This window comes from Solanum verrucosum, unplaced genomic scaffold, assembly GCF_900185275.1.
Source record: "Solanum verrucosum unplaced genomic scaffold, falcon-dt-bn FXZP01000275.1, whole genome shotgun sequence".
Classification (NCBI taxonomy): Eukaryota; Viridiplantae; Streptophyta; class Magnoliopsida; order Solanales; family Solanaceae; genus Solanum; species Solanum verrucosum.
In genome coordinates this window covers 200,724-227,586 of record NW_026020738.1, presented here as the reverse complement: position 1 = coordinate 227,586, position 26,863 = coordinate 200,724, and the positions used below count along the sequence as shown (strand labels likewise).

General features: G+C 34.8%; 2 protein-coding genes across 2 annotated transcripts in view; one reads left to right on the top strand and one right to left on the bottom strand.

Moving 5' to 3' along the window:
- Positions 1-26,863, top strand: part of LOC125812618 (pentatricopeptide repeat-containing protein At5g61990, mitochondrial-like) — a 72,563-nt gene that overhangs the window by 8,049 nt on the left and 37,651 nt on the right. The window lies entirely within an intron of this gene.
- Positions 8,114-16,072, bottom strand: LOC125812617 (uncharacterized). Its single transcript, XM_049492101.1, has 9 exons — positions 15,867-16,072; positions 15,697-15,788; positions 15,499-15,570; positions 14,897-15,003; positions 14,527-14,582; positions 13,021-13,180; positions 10,814-10,894; positions 9,845-10,144; positions 8,114-9,152 (listed from the first exon to the last, which is right to left on the bottom strand). Exons 1-9 carry the CDS (start codon positions 16,029-16,031, stop codon positions 8,269-8,271), a joined length of 1,917 nt encoding a protein of 638 aa, XP_049348058.1. The 5' UTR covers positions 16,032-16,072; the 3' UTR covers positions 8,114-8,268.

The following is a 26,863-nucleotide window of genomic DNA, read 5'->3' as shown; positions in this document are numbered from 1 at the left end:
GTAGAAATCTACCTAATCTACTGTGATCATGCTAGCTACTCGTTGTATATTATTGTAGCTACTTCTTTTGGCCGGATATTTAGATAGGCATAGAATCTTTGTTTCTTCAAACGTTGAGTGAAGTCAATAGTGTTCATAGGGAGAATATTCGATAATTTGAAGGATGAATATGAACTTATCTTCCTCTGGTATCTGAATTATGTTAATGTTGTTTATCTTAAACTTCTGTTGGATCTTCATGACTGGAATTGCTCACTCATTGCTATGGGCAAAAATAGCCCTTTTGAGTTTGTCATGCAAAAGTGATTTATAAGAAGATCTATCTACCTGAGCTGTTTGTTGAAATAAGCATTGAGCCTTTTTGTTCTAGTAATACCATGGGGCGTTGGCTCATATTAAATAACTTATCCATAATCCAACGAAATTTTGATTTTATTACTTTAGACCCCACTTTGTGGGATGTCACGAGATATGTTATTATTGTTATGGGATAAAAAAAAGAGTTAAAATCAAACCTCCTCTTCCAAAGTGAAAATTTATTTCGAACCACTTGTAACTATAGAAAGTAAATAAAAGCACATTTCGTCATTTTTATGATGAATGTAATACACGTAATGCTACTAATATTTAGTAGAGAAAATGGTCTAACGGAGGTCCTACGGTAGGTAACAGCAGGCACAAGCAAGTTGACCGAAGGGGACCATCGATGCTTCTCCTCCACCGAGGAGCTGTTCTTGCGAGAAGCAAGGGATGTCGTGAACGGTGGGAGGTCACAGAGAATTGACCTATTCATAGAGTGATCCTATGATCGATACATGATATAGACTATCTCATTCTTTATTCTATTCTATTTCTGAACCCCCCCCCCTCCCCCCCAACCTATACCCTAAAGCCCAACTACACACTCCAACTTCACGGGTGTCCTATTATCCCCTTGGACTTTATATTTCTCTATTTTCTACACACCTAAGTGCTGACCTGTCATAGGAGGTGTTCTCACCTCCTCTAGGCGCGTTAGAAGGTGAATTTTGACGAAAATTTCCTCTTTCTCCAACGGTCATCTTCCCCACCCTTAAATAAACCATTGTTTCTTCTTCCCCACCATTAACCCTTGTTCCTTTTATAAAAAAATTCACGATTTTCTCTCAAAAATAAGTAGGGTTTAGTTGTTTATGTTCATTTCTACTTCAAATCTTGAATTTAGAGTTTGTAATCTGCTCTAATTTCTTATTTAGGTCTCTAATTTGAATTTTGAATTTTCTCGAAATTCATCAAAAATGGCAAATGAAAACTTGAATAAGCTTTGTATTGGATGCATCAGATTCAGACCCAATGCTCAACGCTGTAGTGAGATGCAAACATGGAATTTTGCTGAATTTGCAAACTTCTTGGTTGAAATTAAATCCAGGAAGAAGATTTTGGTCTTGCCCATGCTATGGTGTATGTGTTTTTCCTTGTATACTTGCTACACTTTATATTGAACGATGCTAATGTACTATTTTTTGATCCTTTTCCATCTAAAAATTACAAATTTTTTCGATCGAGGGACAAAGAAGAAGTGGACCCAAGATCAAGTTTTATCCTTCCAAGATTGGTGGACAAAATCAATGAGTTGGAGCAAGAATTATGTATTAGACAGGTTCATATTGACAACTTGAGGAACTCTAATTTGTTATTGGAGAGGAGACTCAATAAAAGGTGGAATTGGTGTAGGTTCAATAGGAAGATACTTTTGTGTATTTTGATTTGTGTTGTTGCTATGTTCATCAACAACCAATCTGTTCAAGGGTAGTATTTGATTTGGATTTCTCTTTGATTTGTATTGTTGTTATGTTTAATTAGAATTGTCAATGTATGTGACAAATTTTGTATCTATGATGTCAATTTAAGCTTGTATTAATATACAACACTTCATCAACAACCAACAACCAACAACCTAGTCATCCATTCATACTTCAACATAGACAACACAACTTCATTTGTAAAACACATAACCAACACAACATTATTTCTATAGCCATATGTAAACTCACCTGAATAACCAATACAATTTGATAGACAACTCAATTGAACCAACGCAACACCATATGTAAACACATCTGAATAGCCAATAAATTCGATAGACAACACAACAACATTTCATAACACAACATCACCATTCATTCATAAGGTAGAATTTACCAAAATAAAGTCATATTCATAAGACCTCACGTAAGGTAGAATTTACCTAAATAATGTCATATTCAAAAGCCCTCACATAAGGCAAAATTTGCCAACAAACAACATCCAAAATAGTAAGCCCTTAATGCAGCATGTCTCGACTAACTTAAAAGTGCTTAAATACATCAACATCACTACAATTTTCATGGCATCTTTGACTGTGAAGAAGTGTCATTTTGACTTGGATTATTTGAACTACTTCCCATTGTCTTCTTTCTTTGCTTCTCTCTAAGCTCATGAAATTTGCTTGTTGAGATTGTTGCTTTACCATATCATTTCAGCTTAGTTGTATTACTTGGAGTATAACCAATGTCACCAGTTACATCAGATGATCTTGTCATTTTTGCTTGTCCAGTAGAGTAGATCTTACTACTTGGCATGCCAGGCTATAGTAAAATTAGGATTATATCAATATTTTAGCTGTTTAAATAAACAAAATTAGGATTATAATTCAATATTTAAGCTGTTAAGATTTTTCAAAGACTCACATTCATGACTTTGAAGTCATTTGCAGCTTGGAACATACCCATTCCCATGACTCTTGATCTTTTCTCTGGAGATGTGTTTCCCCTGCCCTTACCTCTTCCTCTTTTAGTAGTACCAACTATTGAAGATGATGCATGATAAGTAGGAGGAGCAGAAGAGGATGCAGAAAAATCAGTAAGTGCAGTAGGTAGGGAGGTGCACTAGGTACTACTGATGATGTTTTTTTTTGTCTTCATTTTCCTCTTTTTAGTGGAGGCTTACCTTCTGATGGTGCTGGTGAAGTTTACTATACATATAAGAGAAAAAGTAAGTCATAAATTAAGAAAAAGTAAACAAGTTCAAATATTACCTTTGGTTTGTCTCTTCCCCTGCCTGAACCTGTTGGTCCTGCCCTTACTGATGCAGTAGGTGATGGTGCACTATGTCTTGTTGATGACTCAACACCTTCTATTTGAGGACACTCTCTCTTGTTATGGCCTTTGACATGATATATACTGCATTTCATTGCAAGTCCTGTCTTAGGAAGCTTCCCAAATTTTTAGTTTCTCTAACTTCTTTCCTTCTAGCCTTAGGTGGCCTACCAGGCATGTTTGTGATTTCTAGTGGCTCAATAGTGGGGTTTGTAGCAACTGGCCGCATCTACATGTTTGTGAGTGGTTCAATAACATTGGCATAAGTCCTCAAGTAAGTTTCCTTACTGTAGTAGCTGTCTATATAGTCATAACGAGAAAACTTCTTAAAATATAATGCAGACACAGCATGTGCACATGGATGCCCGTTAACTACCACACTACAACTACAAGTTCTCCTAGCAATATCCATTTTGTGTTGACAAAGCCCTTCTTTCACTTCAAATCCAGCAACTCCATTAAACTCAATGGTACAGTCCATAGACCTACTAATGTTCTCCTCTAAAACCTTCAGAGCCATTGGAGAGAAATTACATTTCCAAGTACTTGGGAACTGCCTTAAATTGGTTATTCTTGTTATCATCTTCACTCTTATTTCTTCAAGCATAGTAATGATGGTCTTGTGTCTAGCAGCCAAGATCCGTGCATTAAAACACTCAGACATGTTGTTGTCTACAGAGTCACACTTCACTTCAGTATTGAAGTAAACTTTGCACCAATAATTAATGTTGTAGTACATTAAATTATCCATCATTTTTTCTGGACCTAACAACTTCATCTTCTCTATATTTTTCCTTAATTGAGACTCAAATGTACTCTTAGCTATCTTTCAAAATTGTTGTCTTCTTTGAAGAGCCTTCCAATCTTTAGCCTAGTTAGCTAATATGTGTCTCAGCACACATTCTATGTTCACACTTAGGTAATACACCTGCAATTTCTACAAACATCCCCTGCAATAGATGATAATTAGGTCACAATTATATATATAAATTGAAAATTACAAAATAAGTTCACATACCTTTTGCATATCTGTAATCAAGGTCAGACCTTCACCATCTCCAAGTCCCAGATCATCCCTTATGCACTTGACAAACATGGTCCATGTGTTTTTGTTCTCCTTTTCAACTACTGCCCAAGCAAGTGGCAGCATCTGATTGTTATCATCTTTGGCCACAACAACTAACAGTTGACCTTTACAAACACCTTTAAGGAAACAACTATCTAAGCCTATGCACTTCCTACAATGTATCCATGCCTTCTTTAAAGCATCAAAACAGATGTAAAAACTATGAAATATTGATTTGCCTTCTGCATCAGGTTCACCAACTTTTACAATACAATTGGTCCCTGGATATTTGATCCTCAACAATTCATCCTTGTAGTCAAGTATTCTTTCAAATTTCACAACATGATTACCCATTATATCTTTCAACACTTTAGCTATTGCTCTTCTCACGGTAGTTTTGCCAACATAAAGTTTAAAATTTTTCCTAATCATCTCCTGCAACTTGAAGACTCTTATGTTTGGTTGCTCAGTTATTCTTTCTCTGAAGGCTTCAGATAATTTTTTTGCATTGCACAAGTAATTTCTAGTTGTCTTGTTGCAAGTATGGTTTGGATTGTAAGTTTTTATCATGCAATTATTTGTTGTCTTGTCAAGACATCCATACAAAAGCCATGGACAACCATCTTTGCATCTAACTTTAACTTTCTTTGGCTCATTCACCCACTTCTCCACCTGAACCCTCATTCTAACTGCATATTTAGTTATTATTTGTCTAAATTCTTTCACATCTTTAAACACCATGCCTAACTGCCACACAACTTTCTTTGCAGTAGGATCATGAATGATTTTTTGAGTTTTTGAACTCCTCTTTCTTGACAACTTTACCCTTCTTGATCTACTAGATTCATGTTCATCATCATCACAACACTCATCTTTATCTAACTCAAAACTATCCTCATCAGAACTTGCAAAGTAAGGCTCATCACCTCCTAGCCTTCCTTCATGACTTACTTTACCTGCTTCAGTTTCATCAAAATCTAGATCTGGTCCAGCTTCACCTATTGGTACCTCTTCATTATCAGCTGGTATTATTTCCTTTCTTTTCCTCCTTTGAAAACTTCTCTTTTCAGCCCTCAACTCCTTAACCTCCTCATGTACATCACTATCATACTTTTCCTCATCATCATCTCCAACTAATTCAACTTCAGACTCAACACTATCCTCAGTTGAATAATCAGAACTCTCTACTTCTACTTCTGAGAAATCAGGTCCAGCAGGACCAACATTTACATCATATCTCCAACAACATCTGCAGTAGCACCATCTGCAGTAGCAGTATTGAAAGGAGGTGAGGTTGAAAAAGTAGCAACATCGTCCTCACTGTTTAAATGGTCTTCACCTACCCCAAAGTTCAAGTTTTCACTCTCACTAGGCCTTATATAAAGGCTGAACCAGATTCTCTCATATCCACATGACTACCATTTTCTATTAACATGGGGGCCACAATTGCCTCATCAACCAAATGCCTAACAAATACCTCCACTATATCCCCATTTTCCAAGGAACACATCATGTCTAAAATATCCTTATCATTAGCAACATCCACCAAAATGCAATGTTAGGTGCTTTAATACTAAGGTGCAAGTTGTACTATATTCCAATTCTCTAATATAGTCTTTCAATTCAAAATATGACAGTTTATCTACATCAACATCCAAAAATTCTGTAACTTTTCCACCATTATATATTGGTTTATGTTGCTTCCAATTGCACACGCAAGTGTACGCGGTCGCGCAAGTAATATAGTGGCTCTTAAAAGAACCGAATTTATCGAACCCAAAGAACTTGTCAATTAATTATTCTTACTAAATTATACTAATTCTAATTATTTATTTAAGGGGAGGATTTCAAAAGATGAATAAATTAACTAAATTAAAAATAAAGATAAAATAACTAAAAAACAATTAACTAAGAAAAGATAGACGTTTACACAATCAATGAATGAATCGATCTAGGATTATAATTTAACTAACAATCATGTTTAGCATCAATTTCATCAACTTATTTGATTATCTAGTTATTGATTCACAGGGTTAAATGAATGATCATGGTCTCCCGACCTCTAATTGCCTACGATAAATGACAACCTAACTACATCGTTGAGCGAAGATAGGTTGGACCAAGTACCGAGCATTACGATTTCTTCATGTATAGTGACCAAGCATGGTTTCTAGGTATATCCCTATCCTAGATACAAATTAACCCTAATTATTAAGAGAAAATCATGCTCCTTATATTCCACGTTCTATCCTCTTATTCCTCTCCCGAGTTTAATTCGGACAATATGTTTATTTCAATGGTGATTAAGCATCAAAATAGTAATCACAAGAACTAATATGATAAACAAATCATGCCGAATCAAAATCACTAAACAATCATCTTGTAAGTAAATATAATCCAAAAACGAGAAGTTTAACTCCACATAGACATAGAGCAATTACAACGAATTATTCAAAGAAAAGATGTAAAATAAATAAAAGAAAAAGAAAAGATAAAACCCTTAATCAAAAATTATTTTCTACATTCATCCCCCTCTCTCTAATAATTATTGTTATGGACTATTTATAGATGTAGAAAACCCTGAATAAAATAATTGAGTCCAAAACAAATTAAAAGCCCAAAACCTAAAAGGATTCTGCATGAAACTGTAGCCGACTCCAACTCTTCGTGGTCTTGCCTTGGATATTTGCCACGTGGCACATATTTATTTCCTTCAAAATTTGCATTCTGTACTTTGCATATATAAAATATTATTATTATATTAAAGTTAATTCATTAAGTTGTCTGCTTGATTTCTTTCTTCAATCTTTCATCTTTAATTCGTTTTAGCTCCAAACTTCTTTATTTTTCCATCAATTTAATCCTACAAATAAAATACATTATTAAGCACAATTCATAAAATCTATGCTCAAATAGGACAAATATAAATAATAAATGTGAGGCAAATAATAATTAAAAATATGTATTTGGGCCTCACATCAGTTCCCAACTACTTAAATCTAACACCCCACCATGGTACCACCTTAGAGTAATCAAAATAAGCCCATACATCTCTTAACTGAAGGCAATCAAAAAATAGAATAGTAATTATAGACATACTCTAACCTGAGGGCAATCCAAAAAACAAAATAGTACTTAAAAACGTAGTATCATTATAGCAATATGAACATAATACTAAGATAGCATTAGCTTCTCTATGAACATAATACTAAGACGAACATAAATACAACTAGCAGCTTCTCTATAAACATATTACTAAGAAGAAAATAAATACAACACTCAATGAACATAATACTAAGATAAACATAAATACAAAATTACACGACTTAGACGAGAAAGGGAAAAACCTAATTTCATGAAAAATGTGGTATAATATGGTGTAAATGAACACCTAACAGTATAATCGTAAGCCACACATAAGATTTCACACAATGTTGCTCTTAATTTCACGAATCAACAGAAACCCTAAGGGATAAAGCACAAACTCGAAATAAGGGATAAAGAACTAACCTTTTACTAAATCAGTTGATAAACTACGAAATCAAATTCAAAATACACAGCAAAATCCTTTGATCATCAATAGAAATGCATATACAAATGGTGAAGGAGATGAAAAGGAGAAAGGACATTTCTTTGAGTCTTTTACGTTTTAGGAGGAAAATGGGGAAAAAAAACAGGAATTGGAAGTTGAAGAGGTGGGGGACCCGGCGTGTGCAATCACGTGGACTATTTGTTTGGTTTATGTGTTGAGGTAAGCATTTAAGTGTGTAGAAAATAGAGAAATATGAAGTTCAAGGGTATAATAGGACACCCGTGAAGTTGGAGTGTATAGTTGAAATTTCGGGTATAGATTAGAGGGCTTTAGTTCATTTTCTCTATTTGTATAAAACAATATGTAAACTGTAGCATAACTAAAATTGTATTATCAAATACAAAATTTAACAGCATCGTTAAGCAGGTAAAAAATATAAATTTAAATATTTGAAAATTACAAGCTACAAAACTGGTGGCAGATTTACAACAGAAACAGAACCCTTTTCATTTTTCTCTCTAAGAATCCACCCCACCCCCCATGCAAAAGGCATCTCACAAGGCTTTGGTTAAATCAAAAATCTTCACAGCTGCTGTAATATCACGCAGCTCCTCCATTGAAACCTTCTTCCACACTCCATCAATCATCAGGTGGCCTTTTGAACCTTCCAAAGGCACGTCGTTATGGCCATTTTCAATCTCCATATTCTCCCTGTACTGATTATCACCAGGCTCCTCTGTCTTTCTCATTTTCTTTGTATTAGGATCATCCAAGCATTCAATCGCAGAAGCAGCCTCCCGCTTGCATCCACATTTATTGGTTTCTGGGGTTTCATTGTCTGATGATTTGGCAACTTCTGCTGAATCATCAACAAAATCAAGAATTGGAAGACGACCAGTGGAACCAAATGCATGGGGCAGCATACCAATGGGGCATGCTTTCCATGTTTTTGCAACTACCCATTGGCTCCCGGTATCTGTTGTGTTCATGTTATTGCCCTTTACAACTCGACGCATAATTAGTTCAAGCGTCTGAGCAGCTTTGCGAAGAGAATCTTCTTCCCTGGACAGTAGGAAGCTTTCTGAATTATTGGTAGAAGGATCTGAGTGAATAATCTCTGAATCAAATACACTCAGTGAACAGAGCTTATTTAACTTATAGATGAAAGAGTTCCTTCCAATCATCTGAGCAATGACAAGAGCGGATTTCATCAGCTGATTGTTGTTGTTAGAGGACAAGAATAAACATTTATGTAGTAGTTCTTGTAGCGTTGCCTCTGGAAGACTAAATTTTCTTGAAGAGTCTTCCCCGTCAGCAGCAAGATCATTATTGTTAAGAGGCTTTAGTGTCTTCAGGTTTGCAACTATTTGTTCACACAGGTAAGATAATTGTCCAATCAAAAGTAATTCATTTGCATTTCCTGAGAGGGCATTTGCACCTGACAATAATCCGTAAAAGAAATGAGTCAATGATGAACAGGAAATTAAGCTAAAACCCATTCGACTACATGAAGCAAATGAAAATCATATAACTGAGAGAAACATAATAAAAAGATAGCACACAAATACAGATGTGGATTGGGAAAAAAAGTTAAGAATGAAACACATGAAAAACGAAAACAGCAGGATTTGAAAGAGCAGTTTACACTACTGTAGACTAAGCAAATCCTCCCAGTAAGTTAAGCTAGACAAATTTTTTTCATGTTTTTGTGCCTTCCCTTGTTAGATGAACTGGACATAACAAATACTGTAATATGACAATAATATCATTACACAATAGCTAGCAAAATAGTATGTGATGAATGATAATCCGCAAGCTGCATTCCCACATCGGTGAAAGCAAGAAACCCCGACAAACAAGGATACGATTCAGCACTCTGCTCAATAAAGCACTAACGAACAGTTGAAATTTTCAGCATCCATGGCACAAATTCTTATATAGCTCCCAGTAGCTATTTTAGCAATGTCCCAAATTAACCAGTTGCTCATAAGAACAGGATCAATAGCTATCTGCGTGTTTCCAGTCTCATATAGTATAAGTGTTATCTTCAACAGAGGCATTCATGATACTCCGACAATACCAAGCACAAGAAATCATCCAAGTAAAGGAATGCCAGAATACATCACTTACCAAGCTGATGCTTTGAGGCTCCCATAGTCTCAATCTTGTCTAGAGCTGCCCTGAGAAGAGTCACAAGCAAATCCGGTTCTCTGTTTGACAATTTCTTCAGGATTGGTTTCCAGTCATCATATGCACTGTGCATGTCAATAGTTTCATGGATTGTGGGGGCATTCTCTGAGTCCCCTGGAAAATTTGAGGAATCTACTGTCTGCAGCATAAGTTCCAAAAGCACAGATGCCACTTCTGAAGATGAGGAAGTATATAATCGAAGAATGGCCTTCATAGCTCTAGTAATCTGTTTCTTAGAACCTGAGACAAATTGTTCTGGAAAAACTCAGGACATTCAGCATTCCAGATATGCTGATAGTAAAGCATTTTGGAACAGTGTCACAGACAATATATACCCTTCAAAAAGCAAAAATCCAGTATGAACCACCTTCATGAATTAAGAAATCATACACAACTTCACAGAAAATAACTCTATACCCTAATTACTATGTCAATGTCAATGTCAGATTTAGACTCCAAACAGAATTATAAGAATATAAACAAATAGAAAAGATGCTGAATTCAACAGTTTATGAAACCTTGACAAAATCCCAAATGGTGGCGGCTGATGACCGAACAGCCCTGAAATCTGCCGTGTGAACACTTGTAAATCTCAAAGGATACACTAGTTCATCTCACTCTATCTTTCATTGAACTAACATGCTAATGTTTTTTCCTTTTTATAAATGAACTAACAAGCTAACATTATCGGTGCATAAATTTGATATTGTACTGATGCTTTAATAGTCATAATGTTTTAATGCTCATTTTTCAATAAATTGTTGCAGGTCATTAAGGTGGATATAGCAAATCAGTGTAAAGTGCCAATACTTTCATGTGCAGAAGATGGTCAAAAGAAGCTCATAAAGTAGATGCAGGAACACTGCCAATGAACCATGAGGTTACAGATCTGAGGCTGAATAGAATTACCAGAAGTTTTAGAATATGGTAGATTCCCAGAAATGAAAGGGAGAAACTTGTTTCTAGCACAAAGTTGCCCAAGTCTCATTCCTGTATAAGCGAACAAAAATTGTTGAAAAAAACCCAGAAAAATAATAAATGTATGACAGAGAAGAAAGCCAGAAAATTTGCATTAGTTATTTTTTAAGAATTGGATAAAAAAAAATAATAATCCCAGTAAGAGGTGATATGGAATGTCATAATGTCAATCAATTTCGTACAGAAAATACTTCTCACTCCCTTTCTTTATACTTGTTCTGCAATTATATCGTCTGGTTGTCATGTACTGATAACATCATCACCTTCTTGAAAGGATGGCTATTATGAAATGCAGCTTTCCCTTGATAAGCCACCCATAAAATTAGCCTTCAAGCCCTATTTTTGAACTTCACATAAATTTACATCTAGTGGCTGACATTACTTACTGTCAACTTTGACAACTTGATGCAATAGACATGTTTTTTTTTTGAAATATTTTTGAACTTCACACTAATTTACTTCTGGAGGTTGACATTCCTGTCAACTTTGCTGACATGATAAAATAGACATGCATTGTCACTCAAATGTTCCTAGACAACAGAAGATAAGAATTAAATATTAGTTACTATAATAACATGGTCTTTACCAGGGTAACTTTCTGCGCTAGTGGTCAATGAAGTGGGATGAAGGTCATGAGGTCTTATGTTCAAATCCCAGCGAAACAAAACACTAAGTGATTTCTTGCTCATGGTTCTCATCCCACTTCATCGATCATCAGAGCCATCATGTGGTTCAATAATCCATGAGAAATTTAATTCAAATGACGCCAATTGTGGGAAAGAGTGTCCAAGAGCTTCCATGACTTCTTTTGTACACAATACAGTCACATCGAGATCTAAGTTCCATTTCCCATCAAGAGGTTATGATAATGGTAAAGAGTCCTATTCTTCTACTTGGGTTATGAAATAATTCACATTTGATGAGATTTAGTAAGAGAGAACAGAATGTAAACAACAAACTTATCATGGAGCATACGATTACTTACCAGTTAGTCTCCATGTTGCCACAAAAATATCGTGTATTTGGATCAAAGTGACAGAGGCTCAACACAAATGTAGGTCAATAAATTAAGAAAAGTAGAAGGTGCATGGTACTTGGAAAAAGAAACTGACTTCAGGTAATCAATCTACGACCTAATTTGGTATAAGAAAACAACCCTGTACAACAAAAGTTTGCAGTATATGTTGCCCTATTTTAATTTCTCCTGAAGTTGAAATTTTTTAGCTAAATTTTGGTTTATTTTAATTGATTTCCCAATTTTGGTGCATTTTAACTGCATCCCTCATTCACAAAATACCAAAAAGATTTTTCTTTCTTTTTTTGTGCATTGTAGGATTAATGTATGCATGAGAGGGGGAGGTTACGAGAACAACGGGAGTTAGTTTTGGCTTGTGATCAACACATAAGAGAGATAGTCACCACCTATGAGCAACAATTAAAGGGATGAGGTCAGATTTCCAATCACTTCGAGAGAAAGTCCATGGTTTGGCCGCCTACACTGCTCAAGATTGTCATAATTACCAAGCTATGAGCAGTTTCCCACACGTGTACCCGCATTTGTTGAGCACCTCACAATCACACTGTGAGACTAATACATGGGTCTATGAGGTCGGTCAGGACAAGCACCACCATAAACAGGCATGCCAAAGGTCATGGGCAAAACCAAAAGATCTAGGGATTGAAATAAACAAAAATTAAGCTAAAAATTGTCAACTTGAGGAGAAATTAAAATAGTTCAAAAATTAGGTGTTCACAGTATACACCCCTGCATAGCTAAGAAAAGTTCATAAAATTCAGCTATCTATTTGAGAGAGTCAACCATCTCAGCTTCTTAGCAAACATAATGTCTTACATTGTCTACCCAGTCTTGTCAAGTGAAAAGGACCAAAGCTCAAATCCCATAAATTTAAAACACAATTTATGACAACTTAATTCTTTGAATTAGCTGCAATGCTGCATCATACATGGAATTTTTGCACCGAACATAATTTATTGGTCATACCTACAGGTGCTAAGAAAACACTACAATGTAATAGAAATCAAGCAGATTAGCAATCAGATGCAAGAAAACTGATTAATGAGTAACATCAGTTGGCAAAACCACCACAATGCAATAGGAATAAGGAAAATTCACTCACGTTTTCCCGAAGTATGTGAACTGTTAGTCTGCTTCACTTTCAAGCAGAAAGCCATCTCTAGCAGTTTATGTTTAATTTCTTTCCTCAGGTTGGCAGTTGAATCCCTTCGAATCACATTCTTTTGAGGTTCCCAATAATATGATTTCAACCAGTCAAGCGCCTGAAATTACTATCATTTAAGACATGTCCAGCTGAAACTTTCTATTTTTTCACTCTTACATGTATGAGCATGACAAGAAGATTATACATTTAATAACATCTTTTGAGCAATACACAAGGTCTTTTCTAATTAGCAGCATGTGAATCAGAAAACATTAGGACTATTCACGGACCTGGGGAACACACAATGCTCATCAAATTCACCTGTGAAAAGTGATTTGGACTATATGTTCAACCATATGGACAAAAAAATGAGCCCATAGAAAAATATGGGGAAAATTAAAATGGGATTTATAATTACTCAGAAGGACGGTAAAATTATGAATTAGTCCTTTTCGTCAGTCTGATCCTAATTTGATTGCGTATTATCACTAGTATTCATTTCCGTCCTTTGATTTATTACTTATTTTTGTTAGACAGATTTTCATCCGGCTGAATTCATTCAATGTTAATGTATAAAGGTTGTAAGAATCATGATTGATAATTGGTAGCTAGAGGCCTTTCAGTGATCCAAAAAGATTGTAGCATAATCCGTAGATCTTACAAAAGCCACAACATTAAATGGAAATTGGCACTATTCAAGAGGATCTCCATTGCAACACAATTCTACAAGGGTTTGAAGTATGTTTATTCAGTATAGCTCAGGCTGAAAAGGGAGCATCAAGAATGGCACAAGCCTCACAGCTATATCTCTTTTTCTTTTCTGGATGGATGCCTCATAGACACATCTATATACAGTTCCCAGAAATCAATCATCTTTTGATAACTAGAGAATGAGAAAAATCTATTGCTGAAGCAGAAGATATGCCACATGCATGTTATCACCTGGCAGGGACATTTCTAGGCTTTCTTTCTTTCTTTTTTTATTTTTTTATTTTTATGACAAGGGAAACCCACAGCCGCTACCCTTTGGGTGTGCATAGGGTAAAACCCCCGCTCCTATGCAATAGCTCGCAAACCACATAGGAGAGGTAACCTGCACTAGGCAAGCCTGGTGCGACGAGCTCGATCCAGAAGGCAAACCCCTTGCTTTCGCTGGCAAGGGGTTTCGAACTTGAGACCTCCAACATGGAAGTCCCAAGCTCAAACCACTGGGCCACCCCGAAGGGTTTTCTAGGCTTTATTTCTAACCAAATATAAATTTGTACCTCCTCCAATTAGTTTTACCATTATAAACCACAATACATCTTAGTATTGATAACAGAAAATCCATTATGAATACGACCATTAATCTTAAAAAGGAATGGAACTTCAGGAGGAGTCGCAGCTTCAAGTTTTCAACTGTAAGTGAAATTTAAGAGATGTACATATTAAGCAAAAATTATAGAGACTAAGGAAGACATTGACCTTGGTAGAGGCAAGACGGACCAACTGCAGTGAAGGAAGATCACGATGAGAGCCCTCTACAAGGAAATATTAACCAATGTTAAGAAATCAGCTTTTTCACATTAGAATTAGTTAGAAAATCATAAGTCACAACAAAACAAACATTGCTAACTCATGCAAAGATCAAGCAACATATCGTATAAGCTTCTCAGTTTCTTTAAGCCTACACCAGATTCAGAACATAAAGCAACATCTTGATAGCTATCTTATTTGGTCACTATATCACAAAAGCTGTAACAGAAATTTACTCTGGTCAATACTATGTATAGCTGACTTATATTAAACGATCAATAACGTCATATCAAAGTAGCAAATATGCATAAACACTCACCATGGCGAACATCAATCAGCATACGTGGAATGCCAATAGCATTTGCTGCCTCAGCTATCGAAATTTCGGCCTTCTTTCGGGTCTTCTCAACAACACCATTTACAAGCCTGAAAAGTAGTTACCATTGTTATGCTGAATTTGCTTGCTAAAAATACAAACACATCCGCACACGGCTGCTATCCTAAAGTTCAACCATTTAAATCACAGTACCTCACAGATAAAGAGGGAAAAGATGAAATGTTGAAAATGAATAAACTGAAGCTTAAAGAAGGGAATCTCAACCAAAGTAACAGTCTCAGTGTTTATCCAATTGTGTTTTCATATTAATTAAAATAACACTACCAAGGACTTTGGGAGAAGCATCACATGCAAAGATCTGCAGCAACAAGGAAGCTGCAGAAAACATCGCTAATTGTGTCTTTTTTCTACTATATGGAATGAAAAAAATAGAAGATATTATAGTGTAAATAACATCACAACTTATTGATGGTGCAGTTGTATTAACACAAGTAATACAACTTAAGTGGAAAAAAAGTCATTATCATAAGCCATACAAATGGAGGGAGATTTTGAAACAAAAAAAAAGGTAGTAACAAATGTACCTCATAATTGCCATACAATAAAGCATTGAAAGCATTTCTTCTGACTGCAGAGCATTTCCACCTAGGTCCTTCCTGCAAAAAGTAGCAAGAAAAAGGTTCACTGTAAGAAATCCAAGCGAAAAACATAAATGATAGCTCAACATAGCAAATTAATAAATAATTGAATATCTACAAACAAAAAAATCAATAAAGGATCACCTGAAAAAAGGATCTTTCTGTTGAATTTCTATAATTGAAGCCGTAACATCCACTGCGACAGGAATGCATCCTCTGCTCCTCCAGGTCGATATCTAATACCCAAAAAATAAAAAGTATCCATTCAGTTTTATCGGAAGGAAGAAAAAAAAAGGTTTTGTTTTAGACGTTACCCTTTGAAGAGCAAAAGCAACAGATTGAGGAGAAGAAGAGAAAAGGGAATCTCGAATAGAGTTCCATTCATCCCAGCTTATCCATGGCACCAATTTGAGAGCTAGAGAGTTGCCTTCCATAGTTTCGTCAGCTGATGGTTCGATAAACCCTAACAGAGACTCCATTGTAGAGGTTGGGAAGTTAGAACAAGGGTTTAAGGGGATAAATGTGAGTTTTAGTCCTTGAAGTTCATCAATATTGAACACATACAGCCATAGTTATTTTTTGAAAAAATTGGCTTTGTGTGAAGCATGTGAGCTGTTTAAAGAGTATTTTATAATGAAAAAAAAAGAAGACTAGAAATAATTTAAATATATTTCTCATTATATATTTTTTGTCCAATTATATTTGATTAATTATACTTTTACATTAAATTCATCGTTAGGTAACCACAAAAAGACTCATTCTATGTACCGATTGATTTGGTGTGATTGTGTCATTACCTTAAAATTTTCTTTTTCATTTTGATTTTATTTAATATTTAATAATCATATTTCATCTTTTATCTACCTTTTCGTTGTAGCACTATCCACACTCTACTTTTCTTATAGGTTTGTCATCCAAATTATGGACATGTAACATCATATATATATATATATATATATATATATATATATATATATATATATATATATATATATATATATATATATATATATTATTTTAATTAATAAAATCGACCTCAAGATGTCAGTTCATATTAAAATAAATTAATAAACATCGACCGACCTATGTAAATTATTATTTTATTTAAATAATATCGACTTCACGATGTTGATATTTATTAAATATTTTTAATAATTTGAATTGACAAAAGCAACTTCAAGATGTCGATATATTAATAGAGATAATTATTTTTAAAAATACCAACAATTAACACTTCTTTTTAAAAAAGAGAAATGATAATTATTTTCCTATTTCTCTCAAAACCCTAAGCACCGCCGCGCCTAGGGGTGTCAAAAATGAACCCAAACATAGGTAACCTGCCAAACTCGCCCAGAATTTTAAGGGTTGGACTCAAGATAAGTTGAATTGAGTTCAACCTCAACTCATTCAAGTCTAACCCATTTTAAGAGAATTCTCAATTGAGCCCAATTAAATCTCCAATTTCAACCCGTTTTAAAACTCTTTACTAAGATATGTTCCTATATTAAAGGTATGAATTATTATCTATTTAACATCTTTTAGGATTTATCTATCTAGTTGTTACTTTTTTAAAAAAAATCTTGAGCTGAAATTCGAATTGTGATTATAAAAGTTAAATATCACTATGTTAAAATTATTGAGATTAATAGGGTCAAATTGGGCGGGTCAAGACCAAACCCGTTTTTTAGCCCATTTGAACCCAACCCATTTGATCCCAAAGTAAACTTGGGCGGGTCAAGACCTAACCCGATTTATATTTCAACCCAACCCGCCCATTTGACACTCCTAGCCGCGCCACCCACTCCTCTCAGCCCTAGCTTGCAGCAGAATACCTCTTTTACCCTAAGCACAGTGTTGCGCCACCCACCCCACCCCACATCGTCGACCAACTGCGCCATCCCACATCGATCGGCGCCGCTTCTCTCACCCTAAGCACTGTCGCGGCATCCCACCTATCACGACTTAGGGGTACATCCTAGATGTAACATGGCGTACTTGACCCTAAAGGGGTCTCACACAAGCCCTTAACATATCATAACATAAGATAATAGAAAAGTACGAAAATGTTAAAAACTTTATCCATACAATCGAAGTCTTTTATAAAAGCAAGCGAAAGTCTTTAGTACACTTTTGTCTCAAAACCATCTAACTCAACTCTGAATAAAAGCTTTGGGTCACATCCCATACATTAGTCTAAAACATGAAAATAAACGACATAACGGAAATAGTGGGTTTGTCCTCGAAGCTATGAGGACTCACCAAGTCTTCAACTCCTTTGCTCCTTAGAAACCTAGCTTTAAGATTGGAACTCAAATCTCTGAACCCTACTGTAACGACCCAAAAAAACGAACTAGTGAAACAAGAGCCTCACATGTGAGTTTGGAGTTGAGAACTTGATGAAATGATGAGAAATGACAGTGACGTCCGGAAACTAGTCGTTTGAACTAGTAAGTTGTAAGGGTCTTGTCGTTAAAGTTTGGAGTGTTGTTTAAGGCTTAAGGGGTTGATTAGCTAGTTGATTAATCACCTTTATAAGCTAGCAAGACCTTAAGCTAGGTCATGAAATCATTTAGAACCGAGACCCTAAAAACAGTCCCCTAAAAACAGTTTTTAGTTTTAAGTTAGGAGTGAGGGTCAACTTTAAATGGTCATATCTTTTAGCTCAAAATGAATTAGGTGGACCATTACCTATCCAATTAAAGGTATCTGAGTCCTCTTTCCAATGCCACTGAGTTTGCCCTTTTCCGATCTCAGAGTAAAAAGTTATGCCCAAAATAGTGAAGCATTGTCAGCAAGGACGAGCTTAGACGGGTTTAGTGGAAACTTTTAAGTGGGTCCTTATTTCTTTTCCTAAGTTGAGCCCCTTTTATTATATGTCTTTCTTAGCAATTATAAAACCCTTCTAGACCAAATTCTTCCATTTTAAGTCACTCCAATTAGAATTAAAAAGAACTCACCTCCTCTCAAATATTTTTCGCTCTACAATCCTCCATTTTAAGAAGGTCAAGAACTTGGAGCTAGGGCTTGGATTGAAGGTGGTTTATTCATCAATCTTCTTGGGGAATCTTAACAAAGGTATGGTGACCCTTGATCCTTGATTATCTTTCCTTCAAGGAGTCCATTCAAAAGGGCTTCAAAAGTCTTCAAAGAACAAAACTTCTATTTTCTATTCTAGGTATGGGTTCATGGGTAAAATATTTTCAAAGTCATTATATTGGTGAATTGAAGTTCTATTTATGATTTTAAGATGATTTTTATATGAAACTTCTTCAAGAAACCATGTTTTCATTAAAAGCCTAGAATTTGCTAATGAAGTGGGTTTAATGCCTATGATTTAATGTTGATGAAATTGAGTTTAGATTGGATTGTATTGTTGATTTATATGGTTTTCTATACCTATTTATGATGAATTGTTGGTATATGGATGAATTGAGGATTGTGGCCTTATGGGCAAGTTATGGATGAATTCTCTTGTGGTAAGAAAAATGGTTAGGACTTGAGTGTTGTTGATTATGGCTTTGGAGGATGGTAAGTTGGCTTAATCTCATATTATGGATAAAAAAATTGTTCTCATGAATGTTGATGATAGAATATGAAGGATTCTCCAATTTATTGCATATCTCGAATTGGTAGAGCTTGTGCATCATTTTCTTGTTTAAATGATTATATTATTGGTTGTTGAATCCTCGGATCGGTAGGCTAGTAGCACCCTTCCACTCATGATAATAATGAACCTTGGAATCGGTAGGCTTATCGCACCCTTCCATTAATGATAGTAATGAACCTTGGAGTCGGTAGGCCTATGGCACCTTTCCATAAAGGTTAATGATGAGATTTGAACCGGTAGGCCCATGACACCCTTTCAAGAGGAGTTAATGAGCTTTCCTAAATGAACCTTGAAACGGTAGGCTTAAAGCACCCTTTCACGTGTTAATGAATGTAATTTGGAGTTGGTAGGCCAATGACACCTCTCATATGTGATAATGTCAAGGTAACGAACTATTCTATGGGAATGTAGGCTAAGCACCGAGTGGATTTAGTTAGATGGAAACTCCCCCAATGGTTAGGCATGAGTTTCAATAATCGTCTACCTTATCCCATAAACTATGTGCCCGCATAGGTAGCTAGTGGATCCATTAAGCTATATATATCGGTCTTCATTAGGCAAGTAGACCACCTCTTTACGGTGTGGGGACTTATGACACCGGATTCCATGACAAGCTCTCATGGTCTATGTCGGTTAAATGCTTACTTCCCATCATGTGAGATTTCATTATGGTTTCTTGATAGGCTCTACAAAGTGTAGGTAGTAGTATGAGATGCTACCTATACATTGCATGAGTAGGCTTGGAGAGGGTCATAGTGAGTTTCTCTAAATCCTAATGTATGTGACACAATTGTGGCCTAAATAAGGTTATTAAAGAATGTTGGCTCTCAAATGCTTAATATGATATGCATGCTATACTTGGGTTATATTATGAGTTATTTTCCCTTGTCATGTCTTAATTAATGATACACCTCTTATGTATGAATATTGTGCAAAGGTGAAAGAAAGGAATGATAAGTTACTTTAAGTGACCTAAATGTGGTGCCTTAGTATGGATAGTGGTATGGGACGCCATCCATACATTGCACGAGGTATAACATAAGGGTTGCTTGAGGTGAAGGTCCAATGTAAAGGTTTTCATGTTGATATTGTTTAAAGGTGATATTATGACTTACTTGATGTTTATGCTTGTCTTGTATGTCTTTTATGCAACTGTTCATGATACTTCAAAAAGTGGCATAATGCATGGTTTCTAGCCAAAATGTCCCTTTTAAAGTATGTTTTGCATGGTCATCATACTTAGTACTTAATTGTGATAATTCTATATTTCTCTATTTTCTACTAGTGTAGGTTCCGGAAAGTGAGCGGGTTCTATAGTAAGCTTGGAACTTGAAGTTTTTCCAAGATCTTGTGGTATGTCCTCATATGTCGAGGACAAGACTTTTCTATTCTAATTTTATGATAAGGTTCTTGTAATAGACTTAATAGACTTCTTTTGATTGTAAAGGGCCGTGTCCCTACTTATGTTTTGTGATTGTGTCTAAGATGGCCATGTGAGACTTAGACTTCCGCTGTGTGTTTTTAAAGTTGTTTTAATGAAGCTTGAATGTTTGGATGTAAATAAGTTTTTATTTCCGCACTATTATCATTATTGAATGCAATGAATGACTATGTGGCTTGTATAAGACCCCTTCGAGGTCGAATACGCCTTGTTACGACTTGGGGGTGCTCCCGGGTCGTGACACCTACATTTGATTAGAATGTAGACAAAGTATGTGTTAGTACAAATGTACTAAATATGTTAGCTAACATAACACCATAAGAGCATAATATGGTAATAGGGTTAGTCAACATAAGACATAATCTAATACTTCATGAAATATCAACTATAAGCATAAGAGACAATATCATAATCATAAGTAAAATCTCCAACATAAGCATCATATAAGCATTATTCAACTCTTAGTCATTCACATTATAATAAGACCACTCTCAAGTAACCTCAAAGCATACTTATGAAATGCATGAATGACATCTCATAATACCATTCACACTAAGCATAACCTTGGAATTCACCATATTCATATTTACCATTCATTAGGATCTCATATTTAGCTTATTCTCATAACCAATGGAATATCTCACCTTTAATCAATCATAACATAACAAGGAAGGCAACTATAACACAATCTTATCTAAGCATACATCATATAAGAGAAACACTTTATGAGTCACCTCAAGGCAAGCTTGTGTCATACATGAACAAGACCCCATAATCCTACTCATGCTAAGCTAGACACTTTAGGTTCATCATTCATGTTTATCATCTCTTAACATCATAAAGACAAGGAAAATCACCTCTAGTCATGCATGTATTGGAGGGGCCTACCAAGCTACAATCCAAACTAGTCATGCTCATATTCATAAATGTAAGGGGAATCACCTTAAGGCATACATGTTTAGTTCATCATGAAGGACAAGTGGAATCACTTCAAGCCATATATATCATGGAATCATAAAGACAAAGGTAATCACCTCTAGACATACATATTATGGAATCATAAAGACAAGGGTAATCACCTTTAGTCATACATACTAATGAATCATAGGTATTCACCTTCATGTTTATTATTAATGGAATATAAGTATTCGCTTCCATATCCATTTTAATGTGTAATGTAGGTATTCACCTCCACATCATCACATAAGGATCACAGGTAATCGCCTCCATGATCAACATAAAGGCTAATGGGTAATCACCGCTTACCTTGTGAGACATACATACATAAAGGGTAATCACATTATGTTTAACTAATTAGGAGCTAGGGAACTCACCTCACATTCCTATCATGTAAAAGTCTTTTTAAGGGAATCACCACAAGCCTCATCACATTTCATAGTCCTAGGACTTAGATTCATTTTAGGTGAGAATAAACTTTCAACCTGGAATCATTCTATGTGAGAGAACCTTTTATGTCATGTCATATTCATGCATAATACCATATCTAGAATGCTACATTAGACATGGATATCATCATAACTCAAGTGATCCTATCACTTCATACATTCAAGCATTCATAAGGTAGATTAGGTAGGTAAAGGTCTTCCACCATAACTCTATCCATTAAGCTTCTATTTTCATATTGACTTTACTCTTAAAGCCTTAACATACCTAGTTCATCATATTGGTTTTACTCTCAAAATCCTAGTGATCAACATTCATGACTACAAGCCTTACACTCAAAGCTTTACTTCTTACAATCATCATTCCTACCTAGATCTCAAGGCATTTTAATCACATTCACCATTCTTAGGTGATTCTAGTCATAATTCATCATATAAGTTCAATCTCAAGCCTTACTAGTCAAGATCTATCATATTCACATTATTCTAATTCAATTCATGTCTATATGTTCCTATCTTTGAACAATTACTACTCATAACATCAATTCTAGAAGATTACCTATGAATCCTCAAGTTCATCTTTCATGGCATAAACCCACATAATTCAACTTCATCAATTAGACTAGGATTAACCATGGAAAACATGTAATATCATCATAATATCATAAATCAATACTAAAACAATCACAAACAAGTATTATCCACTCAATTGGAATCATACTCAAACCCTACCCACAATATAGGAAGAAACCCTAGCTAGAATTGGGTTTTGTCTTCACAATTGGGGGAAATCTAGGGAGCTCTATGGATGGAAGAGTCCACAAATAAATAATTTAACATACTTTATTGAAGATTCTCCACGAAATTGAGTAGAAAAGATAGCCCCTTCAATCCTAGACTTCACATTCTTCTTCTATGGAGTTTTAGAGAGAAATATTTGGGGGAAAATTGGTTATGATTTTAGGTTTGGGATTTATGAAGTGTAAAGGGTTTGTTAATGACTTAAAAGTACTTATATATGTGAATAATAACTATACAAAACAACCTCACTTAATACTAACTAACTAAGGAATTTACCTAACTACCCTAGCCTTGGCCGAATTGTGGCAGCCTACAGGCATGACCCACGACCAAGCCCCACGGACCGTAGGTGGGTCTACGGGGCATGTTGCAGGTTCGTAGTTCATGGTCTGCAACTTCTCACCTTGGCCCTTGACCCACGACCACCTCCTACGAGGCGTGGATGGACCTACGCCCTGTAGGTCCCATCCGTAGGTCACCTTTTTGGGTTGTTTTGGGGTCCTTCTCAAGGACCCCTTTGGTTGGTCCTTGGGGAGTTGTACCTTGACGTTTAACCCCTAAATCCCTCATTCTAAGTTCGGGAAGTCGTATCTACGACTCTAACCGTCATATCAAACTCTAGAACCCTAACTTAAGGCTCTAGTTTAGTCTACTAGTTTTCAGGGTATTACGCCACCCCACATCGTCGACCAGCAATGCAGGTCACAATGGTTGCATGTATGTGTTTATTAATTTTCAAAAATCCTACTTACATTTCTATATATTACAATTTGCACTCTGTAGAGAAAGAAAGGAACTTGTGAGTTCTAACATATATTCCTATTTTACACTAAACATGCATTGATTTACACACTGGTAAAGTTTGGAACTAATGTTATTTTACTTTCGAATCATAGTGAACCATTTGTATCTCAATTAAATATTCTTAATTTGTATGCTCTATGTAGTAGGCCAAATAGAAGGTGAAGTTACATGAAGTAGTATTTTCCTACCTACCATGGCTTTAGATAAGACGTATGGTGCTGAGATGATCCAATAATATGTTGCATTTTCTCGTAGAGACCTAAGCTTTGCTATCTATCTGTTGTTAAACTGTTTTTTTTTAAAGAAAAAGTTTCACAACTATAGAATGTACTAAATTTGGTGTACAAAATTTTAAGTGCAGGGGTACAATCTAATTAAAGGTCCAATCTTTGATGCCATCGAGCCAACTGCCGCCAACCCTTCCATCTCCATCCCTAATTAAAGAAAGTCGAGGTATTTTTTCCTCCAAAAGTTTAATTATTGTATATATTAGATTTCTTTTATTCAATGTACAACACTTGCATTTTGCTTAGGTTTGTTTGTTTGAATTTTTATATTAGGTTTGTTTGAATTTTTATAGTGTTCTTTAGTGATAATGTGTTTGCTTAGCATAAGTGACAACATTAGTTGATCTTATTGATGACAAAATTAATTTTCTTGCGAGATCGATTTGTGTCCATCTAGTGTTGACACTTAACTTTAATTTGGTGATAATGTGTTTATTTAGCATAAATACCAATACTAGTTGACCCTATTGATGACAAAATTGATTTTTTTGCAATATCAATTTGTCCATGATGACACTTAGCTTTAATTTGGTGCTAACGTGTTTGTTTAGCATAAGTACCTACACTAGTTGATCCTATTGATGACAAAATTAATTTTCTTGCAAGATTGATTTGTGTCCATCTAGTGTTTACACTTAGCTTTAAATTTAGAAATAATATATTTGTTGAGCATAAGTACCAACACTAGTTGATCCTATTGATGAAAAAATTGATTTTCTTGCAAGATCGATTTGTGTCCATCTAGTGTTGACACTTAGCTTTAATTTAGGGATAATGTGTTTATTAATCATAAGTACCAACACTAGTTGATCCTAGTGATGACAAAAATAATTTTCTTGCAAGATCGATTTGTGTCTAACTAGTGTTGACACTTAGCTTTAATTTAGGAAGAAAATGTTTGTTGAGCATAATTAAGTACCAACACTAATTGATCCTATAGATGACAAAATTGATTTTCTTACAAGATCGATTTGTGTCCATCTAGTGTTGATACTAAACTTTAATTTAGGTATAATGTGTTTATTAAGCATAAGTATCAACACTAGCTGATCCTATTGATGAAGTGTCCATCTACTGTTGAACAAAGTGTAGCTGTTTGTCTTGTCCTAGACTTTGATTTAGTTGTTTGAATTAATTTAAAACTAGTCAAAGTTAATGTAGTTTAGTTGTTGAAATAAGTTCAAATAAATAATGTAGTTTAGTTGGTGGATTTAATTGTTGTAATTAATTCCAAACTAGTTAGAATTAAAGCAGGGGAATAAGAAGCTACTGACATGGCTGTACCTGAATAATCCGCCCCCAAACCAATAAACCGTTAATTTAAAAAATTTAATCCGTTCCCCAAGTATTTATTCTATAAGCCAATACCAATAAGTCAATATTGCGGTTGGCTTATCGGTTGCAGTTCGGTTTTGAAAACCCCAACCCTTTCAGACCCATTAAGAAAATTTTAAGGGAAAAAAACAAACACATTTAATGACCTAATGTCTGAACCATTCAGATTAAGACTTTCATTAAATGCAAACAAATGAGGCCGTAGTGTGTCGGGTAATTTCTATATTTTTAAAATCTATTTATGATATTTGAGTTACTTTTGAAAAAATTGAAGGATCAAAGCTACTCAAAATAAATTTAAAATACTATTTTAGACTTGCTCCGAAACATAAGGACCATGTTGTCATTTTCTCTAATTCACATTATACGGTTCCAAACATATAAAAAAAGGCTTAAGTCATCTGCGGCCCCTTAAAGTTGTCCGCATAATTCACTTAGACACATCAACTAGGACTAGTACCTATTGAACACTTTTATCTATCTATAACTTGTTCCTATTAAACCTTTTTTGATAATCAATAAAAAAGGTAAAGTGTGTGTGATACACTTGCTATGACGTGGCAAAAATGACTAATTAATAGATGACATGTGTCACTTGACCCCAACAACTATAGATTTTTTTTTTATGTTAAAAAGAATGAAAATTATTTCAAATAAATTTTATATCTATTTCTTAATAAAAAAATAAATGAAATGACAACCCATTTTACTCAACCCCACCCTACTCAACCCCTCTTTCTTCTTCTTTTTCTCCTCATCAATTTTTTTTCTCAAACCACAAAAACCTTCACTGCAAATTACTTGCAGATTTGATTTTTAAATTTTTTTTTTGTATTCCTAATTTGTGAGAGAGAAAGATATTTAAAGAGATTGATACAATAGTATGAAGAAGTTTGTCAATGGTTACTCATCCGAAAATCGATTGCAAAGAAAAATCGAAAGGACCCAAATTAATTTTATCGAAAATTATTTTTCATTCCTAATACGTGATAGAGAAAGATATTCAAAGAGTTGGTACAAGAGTGATGAATAAAGGAAGTTTGTCTATGGTTAATCATCTTGAAATCGATTGTAAGGAGAAATCAAGAGGACCTCAATTAATTTAGGGAATTATTTGATATTGTTTTTGATAAGTTTAGTGAGTTTACAATTTTCTCGGAATAGTAATATTTATTCGAAGGTGACCGAAATCGGAGATGGAAAGTTGACTTACTTTTTTTATCCCAATGTTCAAAAATCTACTTTCGTTATTTTTCTTGCAAATTCAGTTTTCTTTTTATGAATATTGAAAAGAAATAGAAAAAGAAAAAAAAATGGAGATTCTTTAGTTGTCTTTGAAAATTTAAATTTGGGGAAGAAGATGACTTGAAGGGGAGTAGGGGTTGCCCTTTCTTTTTTGAATTAAGAATTATTTTTTAAAAAAAATATTTAAAAATTATTTTAATTTATTTAAATGCCAAGTGTCAATTAAAGAAGAAAAAGTATTTAAAAAATAAAAATAAAACAGTATTTAAAAAAATTTCATGCTCCCATAGGAAGTGAAAAACATTTTTTTTGCCATATCAGCATTTTGTGTTTAATAGGTATATTTTTTGAACAATTTGAGTGTTGAATAGATAATAGTCCTAGTTAA

Excerpts from the sequence above, each read along its gene's own strand:
- LOC125812617 (XM_049492101.1), bottom strand. The coding sequence starts at position 16,031 with ATGGAGTCTCTGTTAGGGTTTATCGAACCATCAGCTGACGAAACTATG. Across the intron at positions 14,583-14,896 it reads GCTGATTGATGTTCGCCATG|AGGGCTCTCATCGTGATCTT; the intron begins GTGAGTGTTTAT and ends ATTTCCTTGTAG. Across the intron at positions 13,181-14,526 it reads TCCGTCTTGCCTCTACCAAG|GCGCTTGACTGGTTGAAATC; the intron begins GTCAATGTCTTC and ends TAGTAATTTCAG.